General features: G+C 32.9%; 2 protein-coding genes across 2 annotated transcripts; both read right to left on the reverse strand.

The window, feature by feature from the left end:
* Positions 1–870: 870 nt before the first annotated feature.
* On the reverse strand, positions 871–2,406 carry LOC113871874 (pentatricopeptide repeat-containing protein At1g71060, mitochondrial-like). The gene has a single exon (XM_027508967.1). It carries the CDS (start codon positions 2,404–2,406, stop codon positions 871–873), a length of 1,536 nt encoding a protein of 511 aa, XP_027364768.1.
* Positions 2,407–3,246: 840 nt separating this feature from the next.
* Positions 3,247–8,651, reverse strand: LOC113873352 (beta-glucuronosyltransferase GlcAT14A). Its single transcript, XM_027511448.1, has 4 exons — positions 7,476–8,651; positions 4,829–4,904; positions 4,621–4,736; positions 3,247–4,531 (listed from the first exon to the last, which is right to left on the reverse strand). Exons 1-4 carry the CDS (start codon positions 7,957–7,959, stop codon positions 4,017–4,019), a joined length of 1,191 nt encoding a protein of 396 aa, XP_027367249.1. The 5' UTR covers positions 7,960–8,651; the 3' UTR covers positions 3,247–4,016.
* Between the last annotated feature and the right edge of the window lie 3,421 nt (positions 8,652–12,072).

Below are 12,072 nucleotides of genomic sequence, written 5' to 3' on the forward strand. Positions count from 1 at the left end.
AATTATATATATATGACATTAATTGGTTGAGTATTTTTAATTATAATTTTATTTTCCGAACATCATTCCTTAAATTTAACTAGTTTAAATTTAAATATACTTCTAAATCTTGAATCTACTAATACATTATATCAAATTAAAAATATTGTTTAAAATAAACTGAACGTTGAGATATTATAATATTAGCAATAAATATAGTGTATGTTAATTTAAATAATTTTATTTTATTACTTTTTATCAAATTCAGAATATTATCTTCCTAATTTATGATTAATTAATAGGATAAAATAATCATTATTGGAAGATAGTCTTTATAATTTTCATTTATAGATTTTACAAAAATTTAAAATTAATAATAATCATTTTGCTCGGATTTCGTCAAGATCTTTAACATAGTACACACGTGCTAGTCGCTGAAATCATTTACAGTTCTCACAATATCTGAACTTGATTTAGGTCGATAATTTTCAACACTGAATAATTGAACTACAATTGTTTTCCTTAGTTACTTGAGAGAGAGAGAATGAAAAAGTATATATTTTTCTCCAATTTGTTAATGATAAACATAAACAATAAATATTTAAATATATAAAAGGCCAAGACAGATATAAATGAAGAAAATAACAAATAAATAAAACTCAGTAATGATTTTTTAAAAAACAAAATTAAGAAGAAGACGCGTTGCATTGTCAAAAAAACAGAGATGAAGAGAATTCTCACATAATAAGTTGTTGGGTAAGAATTTCATATCCATCTCTTGTGAATGTCCACAAAGGTAGAGATGGACACTTTTTGCATGATCACATGAAAGTTTTCACATCTCTGCATCTAATGGATTAATCATGTATGCATACAAAACTGATAATGTATTTATTTGTGCCAAGCAACTAATGGCGATTTCCTCAATTTATCAATTTTCAATGCGAAATATAAGGCAGTATTCTCCATCCCAGAATTAATTAGAGCATACTTAAAGGTACTAAACATTTTGGAAGGTGGCCGAATGCCCGCATCCAACATTTGTTGAAAGTATTTACTGGCTTCATCTAACTTATTTTCATGGCACAAGGCAATGATTAACATGGAGAACATATTAATTCCTGGAAGGAGTCCCTTGGCTTTCATCTGATCCCAAACTGCCATTGCAGCATCCAATCGCTCTTCATTACAAAACATTCTAACCATGATCTCATACGTGCTGAGAGTTGGTTCACACCCCCACTCATCACTCATCCTCTCAAAAACCAAGCAAGCTTGTTCAATTCTACGAGCCTTTATTAGGTGATGAAGTATTATGTCACACGTTCGAGAATTCGGACCAATCCCATGTTTCTTCATCTCATCAACCATCCTATACGCATCATCTATCTGCATTGAGTGACAATAAGCCCCAACAACAGCATTGTAGGTGGGAGCGTCAGGTGCAAAACCACTAGCCTTAGATTTTTCAAAGAATTCAAGGGCTTCGTGCAATCTCTTGTCAGAACCCAAACCACTAATCAAAGTAGAATATATATGGGGGCTAGGCCTCGTACCCTTTGCTTGCATCTCATGATAGAACCCAATGGCCTCGTCATATTTCTTAGCCTTACAGTATGCATTAATAATTATACAATAAGCAACAACATCAAGCTCAAAACCCTCATCCTTCATCTCCCTACACACCTCATCGACCCTCAACAAGTTTTGCTGCTGACTCCACCCTTCTAACAAAATGGTGTAGGACTTAATATCAGGCGTTAGCCCTAATTGCCGCATTTTATCAAACACCTCTTGTGCTTTCTCAACAAACTTGGATTTGCACAAAACATCAATCAACCTATTGAAATCCAACACTTGGGGCTTCAAGCCATACTTTTCCATCTTTTCAAACGTCTCCACTGCTTCGTCGACCTTCTTTGCTCTTGTGTATCTTCGAGCAACGAAGGAAAAAGTGTTACCAGTAAGCAACTTTCGGCGATTCATGTCATCCACCAAAGACCAAATCATCTTGAACTGTCTAATCTTACCCAATGCCTCGATCAAAGCGTGGAAGCTCTCTGTGGTGTGTTTGAACCCTTCTTGTTTCTCTGCCCAACGAAAGAACGAAAGCGCGAGTACACCCGCATTGCTGAGCCTGTTCAAAACCTCAACCACCAGTTCCGGCGACGCAGTCACCGGAACATTGCGGAGAGAGGCGTCGACGGTGGAATCACGAGTGTTTGATAAGACTTTGCAGATTGTTTCGGCGTCTGTGTGAGAGGCAGAAGTGTGAATTTTTGGAAACCCATATGGGATTTGGGTGAGTTGGAATGTGGGTATGGAGTGATGATGCTCAAGATTTGAACTTGATGAAGGTGAAAGGGATTTTGAGAGTGGAACAAGATTGGGGTTGGTCAATTTTTTGTATGATCGTAAAAGAGCCATGGAAGTTGGAAACCTAATTGGAAATTTAGGAGGTGCCATGGTTATTTGTTTTGGGTGATTCAGCTTGCAGCTTCACCTCTTCGGCCATGTAAACTGATATAAGTCCTTATAATTTCATTAAAATTTTAACTGAGTTTTACAATTTATAAATGTTTAGTTAACTTTTTGAAAAAGGACAGCATAAAATTTCTGTTTAAAATTACCCTTTATTGCCGTATGTCTGTTCATAAAACTTTGTTTTTCAGTAAAAAGATGCTCCCATCTCTTGCTCTAACAAAGAGCACCTACGAGGTATGTTTTCTTAAAATTTCTACTTGGGGACCACTTAAAGTTAACATTCAATGAGACTGTGAACTAGATAGTACGCAATTTATACCACTTTGGTAAATAATCATTTTTATAATCCATTCTTTTGTACCTTCATTCACTTGTTAATGATTGTGTTTACGAGCTCAAAGTTTTATTATTCCTCTTTTCATTTTAAATTAAGTAATATTTTAGTAAAAAATTTGGATCTTACTAAAAAAGGGTCTTCCGTTTAAAAAATAAAATAATATATATATATATATATATTAAAAATCTTTTTTTTTTGGTTAATTTTTTAATCAATACTGTAAAGGGATACATTTGTGAATATTGTAAAAAAGTAACAAATACTATGTAGAATGAATCAAGAAGGCACTAAAATTTAAGAAGAAAATAAACAACACTAAGAGATGTGATGTTCATGCATATTTAGATGCACATTAAAATACTAAATGACTTTATTTAGACCTACCGTAATTACATTAAAAAAATACGATGTTTTAAAAAAATTCAGCACTCTGTTAGAAGTATTAAGAAGATTGAAGATCAGAACTGCAATTTAAAAGTTTTGATAACTAACTTATCAAATATCAAAATTCTGTAAATAAATATTAAAATAATAACACCGAGGGTCTAAAACTTGAAGGGGGCACCATTATGTGGCCCAGAGAACTATACGAAGACTTTTTTTTTTAGAACTATGAGACAATTTCACATAACCCTCCAAAGGACTGAGCCGTCACTGTTTCACTTACTAGATTCAACACCAATAAAGTTGAGGAACCGCTGATCCCCCCCACTTACCATCTTTTAACATCTTCCATCCATCTGAAAATCTGCTAGTCAGTAACATGCAGCACGTGGAAAGCTATATAATAGAACTAGCAAAAATCCAATATAAAAGTTGCAAAGGGAAAGGGTAAGAAATTGGAAAATGACAAGTATATCTAAAAAGAATGAACTTTCTGCTCTACTCGTCCAGAATCACTAAGGTAATGAGGAGACATACAGAACATACAACATGATGAAAATGGAATCATGACGGAATACCCTCCTACCGATTGAAGGAAATGGAGGATCCACCACAAATATTAAGCTTCCAAAACGATACAGCCAAACTCTGATGTGTTGTTATGAACAGTCACTTACAAACACTGTTATGACAGGAGTCCCTTCTTCCAAGATTGATATTACACTTTGGAGACCAAAGAATGTGCTTTCAGCAAATGGCGACTTCTACTGGTCAATGAATCGAGGTGCAATAGCCTGCACAGCTCCTAAAATGTTTCTATTTTTGTGTCTATTCACTGGCACTGATTGGTCTGGGAGCTCCAGTCATCAAGAAGGCTAGAAACAGACCCTTCAAGCTTCTTAGCCTCAGGACCTGGCTTAACAATATTGACATCACCCCACTGGGAGCATGGATCTACCCACCAGCTCCTCCTCCCAGAGCACCATGCTCCGGGAGTAGCTCGACTGCGACCACGTTTGAGGATCTTTTCATCAATCAAGTCCAGCACAGGGTTATCAACTTCAAACTGTCTTGCAAAAGCAGCACCACTTTCTACCATCTGATTATAAACAGAGGCATTTAGGAAGTGTGGATCCATCCTTGGCGGATTGTCCCAGATCATATATCGTAAGTCACCATTTACTGTTGTGTTCTTAAATTCTGGTGCATTACAAATGACCGAGTGAAAGTAGCCTTCTTGAGATAGCTTCACATTTGTAAAATACATCAGCAGTGTTCGAGGTAAATTGTCCCAACCAAAAATGCAGAACTCCAGGAAGGGTCGGCTCAAGATGACCCATGGCGAACCTGTAAGGGAAGGAAAGCATTCAATAAAAAAATAAAAAAACTTCACAGGCATAGATTGTGTTCGGAAAGGATGTGAAGAAAAGATTTGCCTGTGAATAGTTTGAATGCATCAGGTGTTGGCCTCTTCTCTGTAGCCTGAAAAATTTGACTTCTCCTTGCTAAATATAGCCCAGGGTCAACAACAATAGGTTGGAATCTATCACCCCTGCACGGACACAAATACATAAATAAAACATCAAGGACAAACTGAATAAGTGCGCCAAAGTAATAGCTAGATGTTAGCAGTAGTTCTCGTACTCTTTCCATCCAAGGTCACCAGTGTGATCAATGAAATTCAGGTCTCTCCTAACGGTAGAGAATACGTGGGACAGATCTGATAAAGATAACAGAGCATGGGTCGGTCAGTAAGAAAAGTATGGAAAGTAAGCAAACATCAAACTGACTTGAGAATATGAACAAACGAGAAATCTATTGACCTTAAAAAAAACATAATCCAGTGAATAAAGTCAGGAAAAAATTAATAAATTAATGAATGTAAATGTTCTTGTACCGCATCTAAAATAAGTCATAGCCAAACCAATAAAGATGTTCAGCTCTACCAGTAAATGTAAATGTTTATTCCAATCGACAAGGCCATACCACAACTAGGGTCTAGGAGAACCAATGCATAATAGAATGTTGCCACTTGCCAATCTACAGGCTAATAATAATTTTTAGTCAAACAAAATATTTTCAGATCAGCCAGCCCAATGCATATGAAATCCCTTCAGAGATTCTAGTATAAACAATAAGCTTGTGCTTGAATGCCACACTAGTGATCTCAAATATTGGGGCTTAAAAAGCCCATCTCTGGTTGCCAACATAGCAAAATGTTTTTTCAGTATACCCCATATATGATGAAAATCAAATCTTACTCAGTTTCTTGGACAAGTGCCCTTTAGTGATATCTCTGACTTTTCATTTACAACTGATAGTATCCATTAGCAGGCACATAGCTTGAATTGCATGGGTTTTTTCCCCTCTTTTGTTATCAGAATGATAATGGAAGTGTTTGAAATATAAGAATTTCTTATAAATATGCTGTAAGCTCCTACTTGAAACATGCCAATATCTACATGTCATTTTTGTTATTTATGATTATGCTTCCCAGTTGCAGGAGTATATCAGAGTGAAATATAACCAATTTTCCTTGTTTCCACAAAAGCATAATAAAAGCACTTAAACTAATGATTGAACTGTGGTATACTCCCCTTGAAACATTTTAGTATCTACAACTTTCTTCTTCTTTTATCACTATTTATGATAACCTTTTTGGCTCAAAACTATTTGTTACATTTGAGCATGCTAAATTACGTCCTCCTGCCACCATATCAGTCAAACTATCTGTTAATTCACTATCAAAAACTTTATTCCACCTTGATACTCCACTTTGTGAGGATGCTTAAAAATCTCCTCCAATTAGAAGCCCATGCCTCCAGTCTTACTAGATCTGTATAACAAGATCAGTATTTCAATTTATCAATTCATCAGCAGATAACAACAATCAGTAGAATTGACTTGGTCCCCTTATCAGATTTTGCAATCATAAGCACTCAAGATATTCAGCAATCCAAGGCATAAAATACAATCTCCAGCTCAGAACTAATCAATTCCGTCAGGAGATTAATATGCAATGCCAAAGCAGTTTGTCAAACATGCTTAAGCAAAATCAATTTTGGTTGGAATGTGAAATGCATTCACAAACAGGTTGAACCTAACAAGGTTAAACAAATAAAATGACGTCAAATACATAAAATGACCTAAAACCATTCACTAGCAAACTGAACCAAATACATGAAGAATTTTGGTGGAGTTTCTTCGGTATAGAGAGATGAGTTTGAAGTATCTCTGTCTCTGAATTTATTATTTGGTTACGATAGAACAGTAACTTCTGCCTTTTGGCTGTAACCACCAAAGGCACAGCGAAGGGCAAGTGCCCCCTGACCTATCCCCCTTAAATACCCTTTTATTTACCATCTCTACCTCCGCATTCCCCTCTCCGCACCAGTAATCCCTATACCTTTTCCCCCTTTTCAGCTCCCTCTCAACTTATGTCTTGGTTTCATCTCCTAGCTGCTACCACACAGTCCTTATGCATGAACAACTAATCATCTGGAAAACCTGTCTCTTCAACTCAGTATCCAACACGTTTTCAATTCTACAGCCTAAATCATGGTCAGCTCCCAGTAAATTTAAATTTAAATTTATTTGGAAAATCAAAATAAGAATGGTCAGGCCTCAGTTCAATTAACCTGTAGCAACCAATATAATGTGAAGAAATTTCAATAATTTTTAAATGGTATAATTCTTAAACTTCAGTATTTAAACTAAAAAAATCTAAAAAGATGAAAACTTACAGAAAGTGTCATTTTATCACATAAAAGGATATTATATGTACGTCAATGTGAAATTCTTTTAAGACCTAATTGGAATTCATGAAAATTCAAAGCAAGGAGGCAAAATTGGGATGCCTAGAGAAATTTAAAAAGAAAAAAATATGTCAATACTTATACTGATTTACATAAAATTCAAGTTGATCATGTGAAAGATTCAAATGATAATTGATAAGACAGCATCTTACCATAATCCAGGAGCAAACTCATTCATTTAAAATTGAATTCTAAAGAGATCAATTTTCCAGTTAATACCAAATCTCAAATTCCTAAGACAAGCGAACCTGACAAAAAAGGGGTCAACTAAAGAAACAAAAAGTGAAAACCAAAACAAAACTCCTAAAAATTTTCAGAAAATTGCCAACAAGCACCAAACTACTACTTCCCAATATTAGATCACTCAAAATAAAATTCACAATATTGAGTCACCAATCCTCAAACTGAATCAACCAAAACAATCAAATTCAAGACACAAAGTCCATGAAGCAAACAGAAAGGACCAATAGGCATACCATCCTGAGTAATCAGAGGATAATCACGTGCACTCAAAGTGATGAACCAATTCCACCCACTATCCAATTTCAACATAATAGCCGCAGCACGGAGAGTGATAGCAACATTGGAGGATCCCAAGTAGGTGACCCAATCAGCCTTGCCAACCACATCAACGTTCCCGAAAGCCTGAATCGCCGGCACCGACCTCACGGCGGCAACCAGAGCCAGCCTCTCTTCATCCCGAGCATCCCTCCCAAGATGAAGGAGGTACCTATTCCTAGGATGATAGATTGCCAACAACAAACGAAAGATCCGGTTCTTATCTTGGTGTCCACCAGAGATAAAGTATGCAAACGCAGGAGGGTAATGAGAACCACGTTGAACAATAGAAGGAAAAGGCTTTGGAGAGCTAAAGGCAGAGAAGGAAGACATCAACAGAAGCATGAGGGATAGGAATGCTGCACTGAATAGCGTGAAAAGCCATTTTCTCTCAGCTCCCATAGCCACTATTTTCTCTCTCTTTCTCTCTTTGTGGGTGTTGGGGCATACGAGCTTCTTCCGGTGAAAGAAAGGATTCTGAGAAGTAGGTGTAGCTAAAGTCTGGGTTTTGAGACTCTTCCGGTTAACGGGTCGTTGAAGATCTTGGCTTTTCCGGTTATGGTGTTTCGATTTGGGAGGTTGGTGACGATGATGATGGGCATGGAAGCTATTAAACTAACTACAATAAGATACATAATAAAATAAAATAAAATAAAATGGTGATCGATGAAAACGTAAAGCAGATCGGAATGTTCTAAAATCTTCCTCCAATTTTGCAAGTTCTCGCTAATTCAAATGCTCAAATCCCAACCCATTTTTGCAGGATTCTCGGAGAGAAGGGCTAGGGTTTCTTACAGGTTGGATTGGTTGTTGGCTACTGCAGAAGAAAATGGAGATCACGGATTCCTTCTTCTCTTTCCCCTTTAAACTCTACTTATTGATTGATGTTAAAATTCAGGTTTGTTTTAAGCAACCCAACAAAATAATCAAATTAGGTATTGCATTGTAAGAAAAGAAAATAAAATAGGTATTACATATTACATAAATTAAATAAATAGAAGATGCAGACACAGTCTACATGTATGCATTTTTTTTTTCCTGGTAAAAAGTGTAGAAGTATGATACTGTGATTCGATGCACTCAAAAAAGAAATTGTGATATTGTGATTCGATTATACTTTACTTGAGCGGAAATAGTTGACCGTTTGAATACGCACCACTATAGCGCGTGTGCTCAGCTTCTTCGCGAACATTTGAGTTTTGGGATTTGGCTACTATCGTGAATAGGATGAAAGAGAGTGCTTTACACTCGCTCTTCTAGAACGTCCCTTGACATTCTTGAGCGTTTATTATGTTTTTCGAAGTTGATAAAAAACATTCGTATGGTAAAAAATATTTGGATAAAAGGTTAAAAAAAAAATTTTTTTTGTATAACACCGCACGGATTTTTTTTTTTTTAATTTAACTCTTAAAAATTACTAGCAGTTATGGATTAGTTCAAGAATAATTTAACTATAAGTAAAATTGTGTAGTATGATATTATTTTATATTTTATTAATTAAATTATATATCATTTAAGAAGACTTGAATTACGAAACATATAAATTAGTTAGTAAGAGATTATTTTAATTTAATTTTTATTTTAATTCTATTAAATACAGTTATATTAAATATTTAAATAAATAAATTTTGTTGTATGTAATAATTTTATCAGGTTAAGATAAAATTATATTTAATAAAAAGTACAATAATATAGACAAAAATATAAATATTTTAAATTAATTAAAAACATGTCCTTGTCAAGTTAGAACGTTGAAGTAGAATAAGTCAACAAAATATTTAAAAGTATATTATTTAAAATAGTTAAGGGTTGCTGTATTTTAAAAATATAAATACAAAAACAATATTTCATAAAATATTAATAAAAAAACGCATCTATTCATAATTTTCAATATCATCCCAATATAATGTTTTAAATTATTTACCAATTGTTATTTTATATTCTTAAAACACAATATTTTAAACACATCAGCTGACGGCAAGAGCTTGAAAATTTGACCGAAGTGTTTGTTAATGGAGAGTAGTCGAGAACGTGAAGAGAAACGTATGGAGCCATGGCAAGTTTTTTAAAATTAAATTAAACATGCAAGTAAACTTTTTTAAAAAATATTAGTGTTAAAATATTTATTATATTTTTAATATGAGAATGCTTTTATTTTAATGAAAAATATTATATTTAAATTCAATTTTAACGAACTAAAATAAGTACAAATTATTTTTATGCCAATATCTTTAATTATTAATGACATATTTATTACAAATTTACATGTTTTAAAAATAATAAAAAAACTATTTAATATTAGTTTTAAAACAAAAGATCGCAAAAACAATTGGGGGTCTGAAATTTTAGTTACTTAGCACCGATTTTCGTAATAATAAAAAATTTGTTATATGTGACGCATAATAAAAAATAATAATAATAATAATAATAATAACATTTTCAATAAATATTAAAGTCTTTAACGTGTATTAACGACACACATCTTATTACAAGTTATAACAGTAATATAAATGAGTGAATTATGTGATTTTTAATAACAAAATACTATATAAAATTTTTATTAGATATATTAAATAAATATATAAAAATATTTTTATAATTAAGGCTAAAACAATGTTTTTATATTTTTACAAAAATGATAAACGTATATATATACACGTATCTCTAATAATTATATTTTTTCCTTATCATATTAATTTGTTGTTATTTATTTATTTTCTTCCTCGTTCGGCACTGTACAAGCAGACGTGGATTAATAGGAGAGGTGTTGAAGCCATAGCCTATCACTCTGTTTTGTCTTTACTTAATGCAACTAATGACGTGGGTGGGTTACCCTTTGCAGTTTGTGGTCCTGCACATGGAATCATTTGTTTTTAACGAACTTAAAATATTCAAAATAACTTCTTAATACCACTTGCAACTTTAAACTAAAACGATAAACATGTATACATAATATTATTTTCCCTTTAACATATATGACTCATAATTTTACTCTTGATCCAAAATATCAACACATTATTTTAGTTAGTGATTATACCTGTTGAATAAAATGAAGAAAAAATAGCTTGAATCGTGTAAGGGATACAATTATAATCGTTAATAGTTAAAAACATATCGTATTCTTCAAATAATATTGTCATGAATTGGTTTTGAAAGAAAATAAAACTTAGGAGTGTAAAATAGAAATTAAGTAATCTGGGGGTTGAGTATTAATTACTTTCCTAATTTAAGAATATGTTTACTTTAAATTTAGGGTTTTAAATATTATTATTTATTTATTTATTTCAGCGAGCAGATAACTCTGACCATCAAATTAAATGATTTTGCATCAAATCAATAGCTTATGTATTTGGATAATGACACTCATGTGTCTAACGAATTTAAGTTATAGTACCACGGAGTGATTTCAACTTTCCCCTAAAAAGAGGTTGAATTTTCTCCCCAATTTTCGTATTGTTCATATCACCCTTTGCTCATTGGTCAAAGTTATCAGAATTCTAATATTCCACGTTGATCTTGTCGGGGCAAAATATAAACTTACTTAATTGTTTTAATATGCCGTAATGATAAATATTTTCACAGTTATAAAAGGATAAAAGTTATCTTCAACCTAGATTAAGATCTCACTACTAATAAAGCCTGACATAATTAATAAATAGTTAAAATCCTTTAACACATTAGGTAGAGTTTAATTCTTAATAACGTATGTCAAAAAATTATATTAAATTTGATAATATTTACATATTAAAAATCTTTAATATTTAATTCTTAACGCATAAATATTTTTTTACACACAAAAAAATTAAAGGACTTGATTGCAATCCACTGGTGATTGGTGAGACATCAAGCCTGTGGAATTCACATTGGAAGGGGGAGGTGAGCCGCCTCCTTCACAAAGGCTCCATCTATATAATTCAAATATGACATTAATACTGCTATTAATAATTAATATTCACAAATAAACTGATATTTTATTAATAATACCTTTAAGCAATAGTTAAAATATTAATATTTTTTACTAAAAAATATGCTAAATAGAGTTATTAATTAATGCTTAAAGAACTGATTAACATCTATTAAAAGAATTCAGTTTTTAACTTATTTCGTTTTCATATAAAACATGTATTTTACTTTTTTAAATAATAAATTTAAAAGAGCCTTTATGTTATATTATTCTGAAAAATATACTGTGATTTTTTGCTTCAAGCTTCTGTTTGTATTGGGCCAGCTTGCCAACATCAAACAGAGTTTTAAAAGTCAATTTGGAACATGAAATTCAACCAGTTGGAAACGGAAACATCACTTGCAATTTGTTGGAAATTTGTTGCAACCTATTTCATTTTCTTTCTTTACGTGTAGGAACGCTATTACATGTTAACCTCACCACTGTTGTCATCAAGAGTTGTCTATTGTGTTTATTTTGTTTTTTTCTAGGATTTGTCATGCTATTCTTGCGTTGGGTGCTGGCATATATGTGTTGCCTTTATCTCTGTCACCTCCTCGATTTTACTTGAG

This window comes from Abrus precatorius, unplaced genomic scaffold, assembly GCF_003935025.1.
Source record: "Abrus precatorius isolate BTA unplaced genomic scaffold, Abrus_2018 Scaffold7, whole genome shotgun sequence".
NCBI lineage: Eukaryota > Viridiplantae > Streptophyta > Magnoliopsida > Fabales > Fabaceae > Abrus > Abrus precatorius.